At 40.9% G+C, this 18,996-nt stretch overlaps 1 protein-coding gene across 1 annotated transcript in view; it reads left to right on the forward strand.

Moving 5' to 3' along the window:
- Nucleotides 1-1,363: 1,363 nt before the first annotated feature.
- The window catches only part of LOC104627955 (lysine-specific demethylase 2B-like), a gene marked incomplete at both ends in the record, with an annotated part of 35,417 nt that continues 17,784 nt past the window's right edge, over nt 1,364-18,996 (forward strand). The window contains 3 exons of the mRNA XM_010296376.1: nt 1,364-1,457; nt 2,392-2,545; nt 13,923-14,038. Of these exons, the coding sequence (XP_010294678.1) occupies nt 1,364-1,457; nt 2,392-2,545; nt 13,923-14,038 (364 nt within the window). The remainder of the gene's footprint in view (nt 1,458-2,391; nt 2,546-13,922; nt 14,039-18,996) is intronic.

The raw sequence follows: 18,996 nt of genomic DNA on the forward strand, positions 1-18,996 counted from the left end.
ACAGCGTCTTGGCTAACTGTGATTTTTGAAGCATCTGAAATACCCCAGGGGCAGAAAAAGCTCTCTTCCTGCTTCTGAAGGATTAAAAAAAAAAAAAAAAAAAAAAAATTAAAAAAAAAAAAATTCCAGAGTGGGCAAGAGGAGAGACGTCTAATTGCACAAGGAGAGGTTTTAATTGTGAGATGAAGGCGCAGGACCTTTTTTGAAGCCCACAAATTGACTGTCTTCATGACAGCATTGCGTATCATTCTGTCAACTCCGGCTCGGGATGTGGTTGCTAGGCAGCGGGCTCTTATGTACCTATAGTCTCTCTGATTTGCCAGCCTTCTGCAGACACATGGTAAGGTCCTTTCCAGCCTATCATCTAGAGGGACTTCTGCACGCCGTCTGCATACTGCTGAGATTCTCTCTACCTGAATGTGATGCGAAAAAGACACAGTTAAATGAAACCTTTTTTCTTTTTTTTTGCAAATCCCATTCTGGTACTCTTTCCATAATCCCCCCTCCAAAAAAAAAAACCAAACAAAAAAAAAAACAAAAAAAAAAAGCCATGAAACGGAGACCGGAACAAGGAAAAGAGGTTAGTGGGTTAAGTGGTGTGTGTTTCCTGCGTTTGCAAAGGTGCCTATAGTGAGAAGGGCGGCTGTAATTCGGCCATTAGTTACAGATGGTGGCTGGAGGCTTGAGATTCATGCAGCGGGATGAGAGCGCGTGTATCTCCTTCCAGTGACGCTGACTTTAAACTGCTTTGAAAGCCTGAATTGAGACGGCGTAAAAAATAGTGGATTTGATACTTAGCAATGCTGCCAGCTGGTTCCTTTATGTATTTTGATGCAGAAATGCCTAGAAATGTGAACAAAAAGGAATTAATTTGCCAAATGAGGTTTCTGTCCCCCAATCCTTGCAAAAATGGCATTAGTGGCAAGTAGGTAGAGAACATTCAGGAGGATTTATAAGCAAATTAGATTTTTTTCAAAACTTTGCTCTTTGAAGCAATTTGTGTACAACTTTTTGTGAAGGTTATGTCTCTCGAGCGGTGAAGGAGAACATTAAACAGATCCCCCCAGGGATTGGCAGTGGCAGAAGACATATTTCTGAACAACATAACTTTTAATGTTTTTTCCATTCCTTAACTCTGAAAGCTTTCGTTCGAGTTGTATGAATAACAAACTCAAACGTGGAGATACACGTTTTTTCAGCAGAAACCTAGTTACAGATACTTCCTGAGACAAATCTCCAGTACTATAAATGCAGAAACTTAATTGGTGGAAACAGTATCACACATGCAGTTAACCGCTGCAAATGGAGACGTGAAAAATACTGTTTCAGACTGATTCATTTTTGTCCTTCACTCTGCTTACAGGTACTGTTTGATGAGTGTGAAAGGATGCTTCACTGATTTTCATATTGATTTTGGTGGCACTTCAGTGTGGTATCACGTTTTCCGTGGGGGGAAGGTAGGTGAATCTTGTTTGATATTTGTTTTTATTTCTGTGTGCCTCTTACGGAAGGGAGGGATTGCTTTCTTCTATTTTTCTTCTTCTCTTTTTTTTTTTTTTTTTTTTTGGCGGGGGGGGTGTGCTTGTCAGTGATCAGTCTATATCAGTCAGCTTTGTTGATGTACGGGGAGTTTGCTGAACTAGAAGGGCACCATTCTTCTTTATGACACAAACGAGTGACTGACTTGAAATACCAAATGTAGTGTTTGCTGTTGGTGGTCCTTTTAGGCTTGTTACTGCTGCATGGTTTAGAAGTGTCTTGCAATGAGTACATGGCTGTGAGTACCCTTGTTGGGTCAGAGTGCCCTCACAAGTCTCCTTTTGTGGCTAGAGCTTCTGTTTCCTTTTGGAGATTCCATGTTCCTTTAGTGTGCACATGCACACTGTGGCTGTGCCTGAACTGAAATATTACAGGATAAAGAAGCATTTAAATATGAAGCATGTATAGCTGTTTTTACATCTTTACTGTTTTAGGTTGCTTTTCCCAACTGTAGTCTAGGCAGTGTATGGTGGGCACTAAAATAAAGGCAGCAGATTGAACATCTCTGTGGTACAGATACTGTTCATCTATATAGTCTGATGAAGCTGTACTATACGAACGCACTGTTTTGAATGGAAAGTAAACTCTGCAGGCATCTTTTGAGTAAGATGTTTCATGGAAGAGAGATGACAACTGACAGTTACCTTGCCGATTCCAGCACATGGACTTAATTGCTGCTACAGTCTGCTGTGTGCTTCTGGGTACAATACCTGGAAAAATACATGTTTTATGCAGAAGGCGGGCTTGGTGTTATGTGTTCATTTGTCTAATGCATGATAACCTTGTTGGAATTTCTCAGCTATTTATTTTTGTTGACTGTTGGTAATAGTTAAATCTTTATTTTATTTTTAGATCTTCTGGCTGATTCCACCTACTCTGCAGAATCTAGAACTTTATGAAGAATGGGTTCTCTCAGGAAAGCAAAGTGATATCTTTCTGGGAGACAGAGTGGAACGATGCCAAAGAATTGAGCTGAAACAAGGCTATACGTTCTTCATTCCTTCAGGTATCACTTGTTAACTAACTGTTTTTGGAATCACCGGAGTTACATTTGACTAACAGTTCTCTGTAAAATGATTCTTCACATCTAAATCCTGTATTGACCTCTTTATTTGCTGTGGCAAAAGAAAGGCTGGGGACTGAATGCACTTAATTTTCCAGAAATTGACCCATCCAGACTGATGAAAAATGAACTGCGAGGAAGTGTGTGCAGTGATCACAGGTGCCATACTGGGGAAAAGAAGAGAGGACTTGGGTCTCTGGGGCTGTCAGTCCACCACTTCTCATCAGAGTAATACTGACTTTTGCTGTTGTTAGCTTTCTTGGAAAAGTATTTTTCTGTTTTTGTGACCTCTTCTGGGAGGTTTCACCTGCAGTTCAGTAACCTACTATTTAGGCTCTGTTGCCAGAGGTGGGTCTTGATTCCCTGATGGAGCTCAGTGGAGACTCAAGTACATGGAGGAGCAGGTGCTGTGCTCTCTCAGGGAAACAACTTTATTTTATTGTCAGAACTCTTCAGAAGTTCTGCTTGTGGAGATTGTGCTGAATACAGACATTTTCCAGTAGCCTAGCCACACTTAATTTTTATACCGCTGCCCACCTCAGTAGCTGCATTGCATGATTCAGGCTCTTCTTGCAAAGCAACCAAGTAGTTGCTGCTTTGAAGGCTGGTGGCTTCAGCCCTTTCTGCTCCTGCCTAAATTGGATTAGGGACCGTGCAATCTGTAACGCTTCTTATTTAAGATGGTATCAGGGTTTGCTCTCTTTGACTATTACAGGATTCTAAGTTTGTTTATAATGATAAACATTGCCACTGTCTAGCGGATCTTACCAGGGAAATAAATACTGGTGGTGTTTCTATGTGACAGAAAGACAGGTTGGTAGTTCTTCAGCTCTAGAATTACTCTGTGGAGATAGGATTATTACTTTTTAATCCTGGAGACGGAGAGAATGCAGGTCATGCGAAGACAGCAACAATGTTCTTGCCAACTAGGGAGCATTGTTAGTATCAGTTGAAGGCCACAAATTTGCACATTTGTGTTTGGTAAGAATCATCCTGGGATGTGGCAGCCAAAATGATTTTGAGGGTGGAGGAGTTAATCTGTTCCAGGAATTAGGTCTTCACTTGAAACGGGTCAGAATGTGCTGTTACTATTTGAACTGGGTGCTTGAGTGTGTCTGTGCTGTTTACTTAGATCCTGTTACTGCATCTTCGTATTTATCTTCATTCCCCTGTGAACAGCCTCCTATGAATAAGACTTTCTGTATGTTAGTTTAGTCATGCTCAGCAGTTGGAATACAGCAAGTTGTGGGAGCCTGTACAGGACACAACTGTAACATGGTGGCTAAAGTGAAGTAATTCCAAATGTGGTTTTTGACTGCAGGTTCTGTTTTCTTCGGAAAGCCCAAAGTACAGAAATGCCAGTTCCTCAGACATTTTAGGTTCCATGCCATATTTGAAAGGCATATATGAATAATTTCTCCATAAGCACCTCATGGATTCAAGGGGTTTTGCTCTGCTGTATTTTTGTTTGGAAAACTTACTTGTAAATCCCTTATTTACATGAAAGGGCATTATTTATAAGTTTGTTTTAAGAGTATGGAAATGCCTAATTAAAGGCTGTTCCAGGTCAGCGAATTGAGTATAGCTGTGTGAAACGGGTCAATTCCTATGACCTCATTGCGCTGGTTTGTGCAAGTATTACATTAGTTAATGTTTGAATGTGGTCTGTATGTGTAAGTCTTCATAGTGTTTAGGTTCTGATAACGGGTGCCTGTAAAACCAGTGTGTCCCATACTTTTCAGTTGAGCCTGATAAACTCTTGACCAGTCTCAACTCATCCACGAGGAGGAGAATACCTGCCAGTTAGAGGTCTGGTGGCAGAAAGCGTAGAGTGATACAGCTAGTGCTCAGCTGGACCGTGAATGGAGAGCATTTCAGCAGAGGACCTTTTCCATAAAATATCCTGCTCTGCTCCTGTTTTCAAGTAATTTTTGGGGGTGGTCCCAGAAATGCTATTATACCATAGGATATAAGTAAGGATGAAGTAGGTAGAGAAGACTGTAAAAAGACTTATGAGGGAGTGAGATCATAGGCTTGTGGGAGATGGAAGGTTTCTCTGAGAACCTAGGATTAGCAGTAGATCCAGTAAATCCCTGAAACTACAAACCACTTGGACAAGAGTGGGAATTATTCTTACAGAAGGCATAATTATAGTGCTCATCAGGGCCTCAGGGTATTTTCCTCTCCATCACTGCCATCATCCTTTCAGGATTAAGTTTAAACCAGTTAATTTCTACCTGTGCTTCTAACCCTGCAAAGCACTGAGGCGCACAATCATAGCTGTGGTATCAAGGAGAAATTGAGCCAAGTATTGTCAGCATAGTGAGTCGTTATGGGCCACAGTGCATCCTGCAGCATTTTGGGAGTCCCTCTTAAGCATGGGGTGGGGAGAAGTTAGCTGAGATTCTGAGGGATAACTGTGTCTGAGGCCTTGCGTAAGAGCCAAGCTGTATTGTTGATGGCCCCATAGGACTTCTCCAAACACGCGATGCGCTGTTACAAGTTCTCACCTCCCACTTTACCGGTTCCCACTGATGAGTCAAGGATGATCAACTCTGGTAAAGTCTGTGGTAAAGTGATAAAATCAACTAGGAACCTGGCCTTTCCTTTAATATAATTGTCTAAAGTGATGTCAGCATAACTGCTGATTGAGAAATATACCACATTGTGCCATTCTGAGGTTTATGGCCAGATGTAGATTCAAGATGTTAAAACAGCTGGAGGTTCAAGAGGGGAGGAAGCTATTGTCACCACTAGTGTCAGTGTAAGATTATTATTTTACTGTAGAAATCTGACTTCCTTTCCCAGGATGGGAGAGAACTTGTCCTTATGCAGGAAAGTAAAGAATACTATGCTCTAGGGTGTTTGCACTGTGTATGGTACCATAAGCAATGTTTAACCTGTCATACAGTTAAGTGTTCAACACAGATGAAATTTGGTCAAGGTAATGTGTCTTACTGTGGTATAGTGGACAGTGGATACTGCATATCTGACCCACCTGCCAAACTGAAGGGAAATTCTTTATAGAGTGCGCTTCGCTTTTCAGGTATAAACTGCGATGATCTGGAAGAGGAAAAGCATAATCTCAATGCTCAGTTATTGTTTCAGTAGGGGAAACAACAAAATCTTATCCGTCATGACCAAATCTAGAGCTTGTCCAGTATTACTTGCAGTGTAGCTTTCTTCTGTACCATGCGTATGTCCAGTGGTGACTTGCAAGGAGGATGTGTGAAGTGTTTGGAGTCCATTGTGGTGGTGTTACAGAGAAGTAGTTTAGGTATCTGTCATCAGTGTGCTAAGGACATGCAGAACCAATGTTTGGGCAGCATCACTCAGATTTCTACAGCTCAGGATGACTGTAAGCACGTGTTTGTGGCTTGTGTGCAGCCTCTTGCTCCCTTATGTCCTGATTCCTCCTCTACAGCCTGCTTGAAATGCTGCTCACTCAGTTAATGCCAATGTATTACCCAGTTCAATATTTGTAGTGCTTCTCCTTTTACTTTAAGTATTTTTCTCCTTTTACATCACTGCATAAGTTCACTGGAACCTTTTATCTCTCCTTCTTTTGCCCTTCACCTGCCACTCCAGTCTTTACGCTCTGTAAACCATCTTTTACTTCTGTCCCTGTACTTGTTTTTTCAAGTGGAGCATTACGCATTGAATTCCCTTCTGTCTCGACTCTCTGAACACCACATTGGTTTCTCTTGTGTACTCCTAAACATCACTGTTACCTAAACCCAGGCTCAAAACTAAGTGTACACAAAATGAAAAATTAATCCTTTTTCAATCCACTTGCTCTTTTGAGTCTCTTAGTCTTGCTGAATATGTAATTTTGATTGTAAGTGATGAAGCTCTGACATGGATATTGTCCTTCGCCTTCCCAGTTGTCCTCTACAAACACAATCTTGCAGTAGTTTGAAATAGGTTAAGTTTGTTTGCTTTTTTCCTCAATTTCTTGCTAGACCTCTCTCTTTTTTTTTTTTAAAAGACCTTGTCTTTTTTAAAGTCTTAAAAATAAATGCCTTGTCTTTCATGCGTGTATATATATGCTTGGTTTATACACTTGCACTTCAAATTCAAGAGAGTTTGCACATGCAAAATTGGGACATACAAAAGCAGGCCAACTAGTAGTCTCTTGTGGAAAACTTCTCTTGCCGTATTTGTTAATATTGTGAAGTAGGATTGTAATTGTTATGTGTCTTGAAAAGACGGAATTGAGCCAGTTCTGGATTGTTACTGATAATGGTCTGCCAGAATATGGATAAGCTTGGATTTTCTTCTCTTTTTGTGAAGACTGGTTTTGCTGACCTCCAAGGAAGTTGCCACACTTACTGAGGGTACAGTTTGGTTCCAGGCTTTGCAGTGTGATTAGTCTAAGAAAGTTTGCAAACATACTGAATTGGTTCCTTTGGGAGGAGATAGCCGCTAACACTACCAAGGGTTACTCTAATCATCCTTTGCTTCTTACAGTCTTTTTCTGAGCCTCTGCTGCTGGTCACAGGCAGTAGACTCATGAACAGGTATGTTTTTGGGTTGACTCTGGATGTTCTTACTGTAGGCTCTACAAATATGTAGCTTTAATGTGAGTACATGGAAGAGATAAGATGTTGTTATCTGTGTGAACTAGTAGTTTAGAGAGCTGTGTTTGAGGAGGAGCACAAATCCTCAAGTAGCCAGGCCATTTTGAGTGATTTTTGTCTATTCTTCAAAACTGACAGTAATGGTCTCAGTAATAGACCACTACATGGTCCATAAAATAATGGTCCAAGAAGTCACTGTGCATGTATTATTTCTGAAAATTGAATAATGGACTGCCATTAGATATTGTGGAAGACTTTTGTGGTGCTGATTTATTAGACACTCCTATGCTCAAAATCCAGACAAGGTAACTTAACTGTCACCTGGACATGGTGTTCCTTTCTGGTTCCTCTTCAAACTTCTCACTAGTATTGCTGCATGCTATTGTATTACAGTTGTGTTTCACCTCGAAGTTGGCAGTGTTCCACTGAGGAGTAAGCTGTTTTGTTTTACTTTATTTTTCTTATGTTCTTTATAATGCACTTTGGGGCCTTTGACATGGAAACGTGCTATTGTAGTCTCTTAATTTCTTGAGAGCTGAAGAGTGAGCCACATATTCTTACTGGTCTGTGGTGATTATTATGGTAACATGAGAGTGCTCCACAGTTCTTGTTTCCAGTCAAATGCAGAAATAATGACTTTTCTTAGATATATGTTTTTGGGAAGGAAAGTGGACAGAAAGAGATGTTCTGTGCTAGGCTCTAAGGCAGCTATTTGCAAGCTGTCTTAGGTTGCCTCTGCTATGCCAGTGAGTATTTGATGAATTGTTATGTAATGGGGCCAGAAGGTAGCCTATAGTCTTTACATCAAGGAGAATGACAAGCTATTAAAATCTGACTGGTAAATTTTTTGGAAGGAGTTGTGCTAGGGCTGCCTAGCTGCCTGGCTATTTTTGGTTGCTGTTAGCTTTTCCCATTTTCAGACCTTCCGCTGACATTAATGGAAGCTCCATGCCTGGACCCTTTAGGGACCAAGCAATCAAGATCAGCAGAGAGATCAGAGAGGAGAATTTTTTTGCCTTGAGTGTCTGCTTTCAGATAGAAGGTGACAGCATAATGTTGGATTTTTAGTTCTATTCCTCTTCAGTGCTCTCCCTAATTCTTATCAAATGATGTAAGATTGTGAGTTGCTGTATTACTTGTACTACTGGGGCAAAATTGCTAATGTTGTTTTACTTTTAAAATATAAACATGATGTTTCCTTGATATATTTGTTTGTTGGCACTATTATGATGCAATTATTACTCTTTTGAGATGAGAGAAATTATGTTTCATTGGCTGACAGTGCCTACTCTGAGTTTATCTCTTTATGTCTCAAAAATAAAAAGTGACTATATATTTCATCTTTTCCACCCCAAGTTGCTGTAGAATTGCAGGGAAACATGGATGCCATCTATATCACAAAGCAAAATATCTGTTCAGTTACTAATGGAAACAGATGCACCATCGTTTTGGCTTGGAGCTTGTAGTCTGTTTGCCCCATAGCTTTGTAAGTTAATATTCTTTGTTGTTATTCTGGGATGAATGATTGCATCCTTGAAGATGTCACAGTAGGAATTTGCAGGCCCCTGAAATCTTCTAACAAGTTTGCAATGTTTAATAATACTTGTTTTATAAAATTCAAAAGATAATGAGATCATATCTTTCTTTTAACTGTTCAGAAAAGCTTTTGTTACTGTTAATTTTACCTTCTTGATTTACTAGAGATGATAAGATCTAAATATTCAAGTGTATCTTAGGAGCGGTGGAATAATTTGTAACTATAAATCAGCTGAGAGCATTTCTGAGCCTCCTGAACAGGATTCCTGCTCAATGTTGGCTTGGCTTCATAAACTAGGATTGTTTTGGGAAGGAAAAAAATACTCATTAATCAACAAGAACTGAAATAAAAAAGATAAACTTCATAAAAACTGTAAGTGGACAATCTTCTTGTTTAGGCTTGAAATGAGGGGTATGAACCGTGACTACGCAGTGTCTGTCCTCCCAAGGCCATCTACCCTGTTTAGCTGAGCTTGTCCCTGCCGTGGCTGGTGAGTGTGAACTGAAGTACTCTGCTCACAGGGCAGGACTGTGCAGTGGCCGCGCAGGAGCCGCTCCGCCGCGCTGAGAGCCTGCTCCAGCCCCAAGCTGTCGGACCAGCCTGTGAAGGAAGGACAGGCTGGTTCCACGTTCACTCAGACATTACTGCTTTCAGCACAGGCTGGTTTGAAACTGGTCACCCATGGAAGAGTTTTCTAATTCATGACTAATCCTCGGAGCCACACGATGTATGTCTTTCTCATCTATAGGATGTAATTGTAGCTTTGGATAATGTTTAGCAGGTGCTTTTGTCTGTGTCTTTCAGCCAAAAATGAATAGTATTTTATTCCACTGACTCTTGACTTTTTCAGTCCTTAATCCATTTCTGTTCTGATATTACACCAATTCTTTGTTTAGCATTAAGGATAAAATTGAAATTGTGGCATTTTATTCTGTGTTGCTTTCCTTTTTTTTTTTGTTTGAGAATATTACAGTTTTTGAGAGTGTTATCAAGGGGAGAGATGTCATGTCCTGTCTTGCACTAACCCGTGAAACATATAGGGTTGTGCAGGAGTACCAGAGTATATGTAAACAGTAGAAAGCAGTCACTGAGGAGAGAACTGATGATGCTCGCTTCAGAGGTGTCTGTATTGGAGGCTGTATGGCAAGTTTTTGCTGTGAGAGCCGAAAGATGCAGACATACATGAGCAGACACGACAGCCTGTCCAGCATAGTGACATGATCATACATGTCAACAAACTTTCAGTTCATCCAGCAAAAAGTAACGGCATAGCTGAAGGTGAGACAGGCGGGATGTATTGGTGTGGATGATACTAAAGCAATCCCTTTGGCTGCACCTTTTGTGTTAAGCGTACATGCAGCTTGCTCCGATTCTGGAGGTCTGTCTTTAACAACCTTAGTAACTGGGAAGCTTAGAAGATGGATGTTCTTGTTTGCAAACGGTCACAATGAACATCCATCCTCCTCATTTTTTTTCTGAGTCGTGCTTTTATCTAAGCTGTGGGAATGAATTGAGTGTACTATCCAAACCTATCTGTTCTCAGAGCTTATTTCCACAATGTATTACCCTCATGGCAACTGTTTCCTCTTCGTCTCTGTTTCCTCCTACTTCTACTTTTCCGGTGCTGGCCTCTTCAGTTTTAATCCATGTTAATATTAGAACAGGATACTCCCCTCCCCCCCTTGTAATATCTGTACCAGTCTTCCTGTGGTTTTCTACCTTGTCAATTCTCCATCTTTTTTGTCTAATCTTGCCCATAGTGTCCTGTGTCCCTGGAATATACCTCTTGGTGCTTGTGTCTCTGCAGTTTCAATATTGCACGTATGCTCCTCAGGCAAGTTGAAACTATTTTGGGATGCAGTGTAACTGAAAAACACTATACAGCTGAGTGGCCAAAATCTATCTTATGGGCAGGTGACTCCTCCGTCAGGGCTGTGTCCTGTAGCTGGCAGAGGAGCTGTGAGCTGGATCCTGCATATGGGAGCACCCGAACTGCTGGAGGTCTAGGGATTCCCTGGCACTTAGCTGTGTGCCTCAGTCAACAAGGTTCAACAGTGAAGGGATGGTATCCTCAGGCGTCATCCTTACCCATCTCTGAGCTATGTCTGGAAATCACCCTGCATTGTGCTCTGGCTGGGAGTGGGAACTTTACTTCCAAGGACTTCACAGTTGATGACTTCCTGTTTGTTGCTTGGTCTCTGGTTTATTTTTACTTTCTCAACCTTGATGGATTTTAGCACTTTATTACTACAGGGTTTTGTTATGGAGAACTTCTTATAAAAAGTAGTATTTTCCGTCTTGTTATTAGAAGTAGGTGCATCTCAAAGGACCTAGTGTTCAGTTAATTCAGAAGTTAGGAGTTGATGGTAGTAGTTGTTTGTAAGATGCGTTTAGGCCTGGATTATAAATGTAAGTAGGGAATTAAATCCATTATCCACAGAACCAGAGGTTGTCTCAGATACTTCAGGGAAGACTTTCAGTTTGCACCTCTACCAGCTCTTCAACAATACAGGATCAAAATTATATTAATGTTCGTTAATCTTTCTGTTGAGGGTTTGTCATGTCTGGGACACCATTTGTTGGAGCATTGGCTCAAGCCAGTGATAGATCCTTTTGCATTTCTCCCAAAAACATTGGGGACTACTATGGAGGAAGTCTAGAGGTTATTGACACAAAGACCCTTGGCATCTAGTGGGGGCAGAGTTGAGAGGTCAGGGAAGGTGTGATGAGAGTGAAACACAAAGGGCAAGAAACAATGAAACCAACTGCCCTACGGTGTGAAATTTTCACTGAGGCAATATAATTTGTAGGAGGTGGCTGCTGTGTGGTTGTAGTAAAAGCATACACTTGACAAACAACTGCATTGATGGGATTTCATTTTATTTCTTATAAAATGAAGTCTATCTCCTTTCTACCTTTCATGTAGGACTAGAAAGCCAGGTTTCAGCTCGGTTACTCCTTTTGCATAAGTTGTAAATATTTGATAATAAATTATATTTAGGATGATGTTGATAATTCCATTAAAGTAACTTGTTGCATCTGCCAGCTCCAGTATGTCTGTACATTGACTGACCTGTGCTGAGAGAACTGCAGTGTGGGAAGTAGTGTTGAGGACTCTTCAACGTTCTGCCTGACCTGTCTCCTGCCACCACTCAGTTGTGTGGATGTGGCACAAGTCATTTCACTTTTTCAAGCTTTAGTTTGTTCATCTTTAAGACTGACAAATAAGCTGAATTGTCACACAGAATGACTCTTTGTTCCAGCGACTATCCAGTAAGTTGGCTTTGGAGACCCAGCAACAGATTTACTTCACCACGCGGTTTCCATTCTTTCCCCTAACTACATAAAATTTTTGATTATCTGGTGGAAGCAGTAGCCCCAACTTCCTTGACCTTGGATCTTTTTTTCCTTCCCAGAGACTAGGATCAGGAAGATCACTTATTTTTCCAGTAGCTTGCTCTTAGTACAGACTGATGTGTTTCATGTGAGGTGGTGAACTACTTCAACTGTGAAGAGCTTTTATAGTGTTGATGTATGTAGTTGCCACACTATCTTTACATGAAAAAAAAATCCTCTCTAGTTGGTTGTTCTTGATTTGGAAGTAGTAAACAGACTAGATCATTGTGAGCAACTCTGTAACTGAAAGTGCACTCACTGGAGCAGGAAAGATGTAATAATCCTGAGAGCTGCCAGAGCGATGAGCCACCTGCTTTTTTATATGCATCACATTTATCATGTGGAATCAGACCTGTAAATTGACTGAGCACTGGAACAGGTTGCCCAGAGGGTTGTGGAGTCTGTCCTAGGAGATACTGAAAAGCCATCTGGACATAGTTCTGGGCAGCTGGCTCTGTGTGGCCCTGCTTGAGTAGGGGAGTTGGACCAGCTGACCTCCAGAGGTCCCTTCCAACCTCAGCCATTCAGTGATTCTGAAATTCAGAAAAAGGTATCCAGAGTGATGAGCTTGTATTTCCAGGGAGAAAATTCTAGTGTTGATTTCTTTTCCCTCCTGTCTCTCTCCTACCAATATGCCCTTAAATGAAAGCCCCAGTTCTGCCATCTGCTGTGGCTCAAGGACTTTTCAGATATAGCTTTGCAGGCCTTTATGGTCTAAAAATTGTTGCGGAGGAGAGCTTTCGTGGCTGCTAGCTGGAGAACCCTTTAGGCTGAATGGCATTTTCCTGCTTCCTCACTGATCTTGAAGTGAAGGAAAGCTGCCACAGCTTTAATGGAAAGTACTGCACAGTTAGGAGAAAATTGACTGCCCCCTATGTTGCTTTGCTGTTTACTGGTTTATAAATTGTCATGCTTTTCATTAAAAAAAGAAAAAAAAAAAGAAAGCATCACAGGTCTCTGTGGGTCCAAGATCATTAGCAGGATCAATTCCTTTTTCACTGCAGAGATCAGAGGCTACAGTCTTGCATAGCCAGTCCTTCAGCTGCTGACATACCAAGCAAACAACGCAGAAGCAGAAGAGCTGGTGTGTGGCTGCCTGAATTACTATGCCTCGATTTTTGTTGTGATAGAAAATTCTACCCTTGATTTGGAGTCTGTGAAATGAATTCCGTCCCTTGCAGGATTGGGTCAGAACAGTCTCATCAGCTCCAGGACTAGAAATGTTACATCCCTTAACTTGTTGCAGTGAAAAAGATTTTTCAATTGCTTCAGAAAGTTGGTAATAGGGTATGAAACTTTCACCTCTGAATGAGGGCTGGTAATAATTTGAAATTGTTGACATCTGAAGATGCATGCTCTGGTGTTGGTATGAAAGAAGTTTGATGTGACTCAGTCCGGTTCCACAGCCCTAGCCCACCACCACTGCTAACAGGATTTGCAACCCTACTGGAGGTGCCAGTAGATACCTCTGAGAGTTGAGTGTATTGAACAGACTGAATTTACTTCTTAGTCATGAATGTGGTTGAGTCACAAGCTTGTGTGTTCTCAGTAAACACTGTAACTGTTCTGTGGATAAATAGAAGAACCCAATTTACAGAAGGTTGTAAGACTGTACACCATCAGATGCCATTCTTCTGCTATGACTAGTCTTAAAGCGTGGCTATGAGCATACCATTTAACCTCTCACTGTTTTAACCTCTCATCCCTTGCAGGATGGAGTTCATGGGGTTGTTAAAATTTGATTATAAATTGCTCTGTAATACTACGTAGCATGAGGCATTCTCAGTTCTTTGCTTTCCCTCTCTAGGGTGGATACATGCGGTTTATACTCCAGTAGATTCTCTGGTGTTTGGTGGAAATATCCTGCATAGCTTTAATGTTCCCATGCAGCTTCGCATCTATGAAATTGAGGACAGAACAAGGGTAAGGATACTTGATTCTCTTTTTAACTGAACAGTTCTTTGTGACTATGATCTGTCATAGTTTGTCTCTCATGTTCCCTTCTGACAAACAAGAACTGCTGGGATCTCCGTGTCAGAGTCGTTGAAATGAGGTAAATACGAAGTAATGAGACTTTCAAATGTTGGCTATTTTTAGTGGGATTTACTCATTCGTTTTTCCCTACGTCCCGCAGACGTGTCCCTGCTGTATCTTTTGTCTGCCTGTTAAACTTTCATAAACACCTTCCCTTTTGCACAAAAATATACTCCGCTTTACAGACCTTTGTACCAGTCCTTCTGGTAACCCCCTGCTTATCGTCTGTCTGTGCACACCTGAAATAGATACCCGAGCCTGGAGAACTAATGGGACTAGGATGGTTCCACTGTCCACAGCTGAATTGACAAAGCCGCGCAGAAGTTGCGTATGAAACGACGTCTTCTGTACTTTGCAGGATTTTCTTCTACAATAACTCGATACAATGCAAGAATTTCTGGGAACAAAGAGAATCTGGGGAGGGACATTAATATGAACATTGTGGTGTTCGTCTGGCCATAGCATCTACCTGATGGAAAGTGTTGCATCTTGAGGGATGTTACTGTGCGGCCTCTGTTGGGAGTGAAAACTCTATCCTTGATTAATAAATGGGACACCTAGTCTTCACAGTGTCATAAAGTAGCAGAATCTGAAGGAAGTGCCCCTGTTTTAGTAGGCTATTAAATAAGCTATGCAAGGCAGTCGTAGCATTCTGATGCAAAAAGGACTGACGGTATGTGCAAATTCAGATGGGGACTTTTTGTGGCTGACTGTTTTGGAGGCATTGCACTGAGGTGGTGCTGGTAAACCACTGGCACAAGTGCCAGCTGTGGCGTTAATGGAGATTTGGGCTGGCAAAATGGCAGGACATTGCAATTCTTCTTCACTAAAAAGTCTAAAGTAGTATGTTTTGGACATCAGTACAGTTCAATGTTGTTCACCGCTACAAGAGGGCACAATTCTGGCTTCAGGTGGGCTTTTTACCCCAAATCACTCTCTTTGCAGTGAAAGTGCATAGACTTGAAGCAAATATGTATTGTTTTGAAATGCATCTTTGACTTGGGGAGAGGAAGGGTGTCCTCCCTGCAGCCTCTCTCTGCCAGTGTTGTGTTAGGAAGGGATGACTCCCTTACTTTGCAGGGCATACAAGGCCTGGTAGTCTTCACACTGCAGAACAGTGGTGGGAGCAGTTGGTTTCCTGGAGCGATTTTAATGAAGAGAAGGAGTATTAAGCAGAAAAATGAATTCTTAGTGGGGGATAGAGATGAAGACAAAAGCTGAGGTTCAGGGGAATTAGGGGGAATGTAGCAGAGAGCAGAATGGAGGTGGAGACCACAGTGGAGTGCAGCCTGGCTTTGCATAGGTGTCCCAAGGCAAGAATGTCAAGTGTCTTAAGAAAGAATAAAGGGACTTGGACAGGAAAAAGTTACAATGGCAGAAGCAGGAAGACAGAGGTGCTAGGCACAGGGAGATTTTCAGAGTGACTGTAAATAAGAACTAGCAATATATGCTGGATATATATGCTGCAGGTGGAAGGATGTGTTGTTGCCAGGGAGGATGCTAGCACAAGCAGCGTGCATGGAGAATGGAGAAGTGAGGACCGGGAGGAAGAATCGATGCCAGAAACAAGTTATTTCCATGGATGTCTGTGGGGAAGATGGGAAGGAAACAGTTTTTCATGAAGCAGTAGAAAAGCTGACATTTAAGATCATGCACCTTGGGTTGTAACTGCTCAGTAGTGCTTCATGTCAGACCCTTCTCCTTGGGGAGCTGGGTGCAGCTTTGATCTCCTAAACTTTTATACCTGGAGGCAGATTTCCCCGTAACAGTCAAGTATGTTGGTAACTTTTAGGAACTCATCAGCCAGTTAAACTGAAATGCCTTTGAAAAGTCACTAGCACCTTGATCCTATGGGGAGGTTCTGAGAGTTGGATATCTGCCTCTTTGAAAATGTCCTGTCAGAATTTTTTGGAAAGGGATACTGGAACAGTTGGAAGTCCCAAATCAAACCTTTACTCTTGTGAGTTTTGGTTGAGATTTTCTTCAGTCTGTGTAGTTCTTTATCATTTTCCCTCCAAAGATGCTTAACTGCTTTTAAAAAAGACTAATGAAAGCCAACAGTCCAGAATTTCCACGACTTCATAGAAACAATTTCAGTGCTTGTATCTTGCTGTGTGGTAGTAATGTGTTATGCACAGCCTGTACTTGTGGTCACAAACTTGTGCTTGTAGGCAGCTGTATAATAACAAAGCTGTGTGAACAGTTGAAGAATAGCAAGAATTTCTGGACAGAAACAAAATATAAGTTGTGCAACTAAGGCATATACAGAAGTTTGATAAAAGTCAGGAAAATCAACCCTGTTATGTAGAAATAATAACACCCCCCCCCAACCCTAAAAATATCATGCGGGAATCTTGAAGAGGTGACTGTTTTCAAAATAGGATTCTAGTGTGTACTACTTTATCTGCTTTGCCAATCAAATTTTGTAATTTCTTTGTTAAAATAATTCTATTCATATCCTGGCTAGTATAGTAGACTTAGCACAGTAGGTAGTTCACACAAATTTGCCGGTGTGAACATACTGCAAATGAGTTTCTCATCAGTATTGATCTTTCCATTGTGTATAGCACAGAAGTAAATTACATGATGTGATTGACGAAGTAATTTGCCCCACTCAAATCAAAGTGTAATATAGGTGTGTTTCCCCTCTTCATTTTGCACAGAGCAATTTTATGGAGGTTTCGCTGTGTTTAAACCTGCTATATAATGCTTAATCATCTTTGCTGATATTCAAAGTCATTTTTATGCTAGGTGTAGCTGTTATTGTCTTAGCAGCTAAGACAGGAATAAATACGTGGTTGAAACGGTAATGCTGATTTACAGCCTGATAAAACTGCCTAGTTTATATACTTGTCATGCTTATTTTAGCTTAATTTCTCATATCCCTGGGAGACATTTTAAGAGGGTTATAGCCATTTAAAAATAGTTTTAAGGAGTAATAAAAAACACGTCTATTGTTGGAAACAGCTCCTAATGTGCAACTGAGGTGAACAGATATTCTCCAGCCTTACAGTTTGTAGAGACTCTCATTTTGCAGTCTGGCTTTCCTAGAGGCCAATTAACAGCTAGTCAAATAGGCCAAGCTGCTTAGCTCTCTGCTAGACCAGCTTGGCTAACTGCAAAGCAGGCTGCCACGCAGAGATTCATCATCTTGGCATAGGGGTGTTACAGCTCTGTATTACTGAAGAGGAAGAATGTGTCAAACTTACTCCCAAATCGTATAAATTTAACGGTGTTAAAATATTTGAACATGAATAGAGACAAAAGCATTCAAAATATATACGTAAGGTGGTCACTCACAGATGATGGCATTTGCTACTGATTTAGTTTTCTGGAATGTAAGAGTATGTTTTAAGTGGATAGTTTAGTTATTTTGTAAATAATCATAAATTGTTTTTCAATACTGGGATTAGATTGATTAAACACAAGTGGAGTTTGTCATAATTTTAATGGACATTGTGGAAGAGACTAATACTTTCTTAAGGAAAATGTGTGCCTTGCTTGCTTAGGGGTTTGGTCCTGTTTTTGGAGAGTGATACAAGTCTCTCAAATAATTTTACTTTGAACCGAAGAAATGGATCGTATTCCACAGAGGATTTTTCTTGCTGTACAGGAATAATTAAAAAAATTATTCAGTGGTTTGTAAATTATTAATCGCAGAAGTTAGAGCTGGAAATGCCTGTTAGATGATCTAGTGTATTTCCCTACTGGTGGGGGTTTTAGTCCTCTGGCAGTGTCCGTAACAGATATTACACTTTAAATTGATCACAGAACACTTCTAATTTCTTTCTTTTATTCCTCCTCCCCCTCCCTGTAAGAGTTCATTTGACCATAAGCGTACAATGGAAAAAGTACGGACATGTACATAATGCAGTTCACATCCATTATAATTAATAAATGTCCAAGGATGTAATAAAGAATGTACTTCTCTCAGACTTTGCGTTATGGAGAAGTATAAAGATTTTTAAAGCACTGTTAGACTTGCTTTACTGATAAAAGGCAATGCAGATCTTCGTACAGTATCTCTTGCTACACATGGTAGCTCTTACTTCTGAAGGTTTGTTAAAAGCAGAGCCTTCTCGAGCAAATAGTGAATTACACAGGCATGGAGGGATCTGCTGTGGGTTGGAACATTGATAGTGAGGCAATTAGGAACTCAAATTGAATATTAAAGATTGATATACATAATGGGAGCACTGCATGCATTACTGCCTTTTCTTTCACATTGAATTAACATTGGTAACAACTAAATTTGGTAAAGCTCAGAATCTGTCAACAAATGTTGAGCAATGATGTCTTTAATATTCCCAGGCATGTGGCTGAAAACCTTTTGAAGGCTGAGGGGTGGAAGGCGGCTTCCTGTTTGTAAGTCAATTCTTTGCAAATTTTGTTTCCTGCAGTGCTCTCTTGGAAAAATTTGAGTTCCTTTATTAGCATATATCTTAGCATGGCTAATTTCCCCTGTGTTCCGTAATAGTGATAAGTGACTCGATCTCTTCTTTATGACAAATAACTAAACTAAAGGAAAAATATTCTCCAATGCAAAAAGGCCCTGGGGTTAAATATTCTCACATTTAGGGGGATGTTGTTTGGTTGTGTGGTTTTTGCTTTTTCTTCTCCCCCCCTTCCCTCCCCCCCCTTCTATTTTCTGGTATATGTGCTTTGCAACAAACACCACAGGGAGACGTTTGAAGGTGCAGCATCGCTGGATGCATGACCCATAGCGACGTGCAGTGCAGATTTGCCGGCTACGTTTGTGTTGAATTTAAGAGATCTGAACTTTTTGGGAATTGCCATGGAGTATTAAAATCATGCACTGTGATACATTTAGTGCGACAATACAGTAT

The sequence above is a fragment of the Phaethon lepturus genome, unplaced genomic scaffold (genome assembly GCF_000687285.1).
Source record: "Phaethon lepturus isolate BGI_N335 unplaced genomic scaffold, ASM68728v1 scaffold29310, whole genome shotgun sequence".
NCBI lineage: Eukaryota > Metazoa > Chordata > Aves > Phaethontiformes > Phaethontidae > Phaethon > Phaethon lepturus.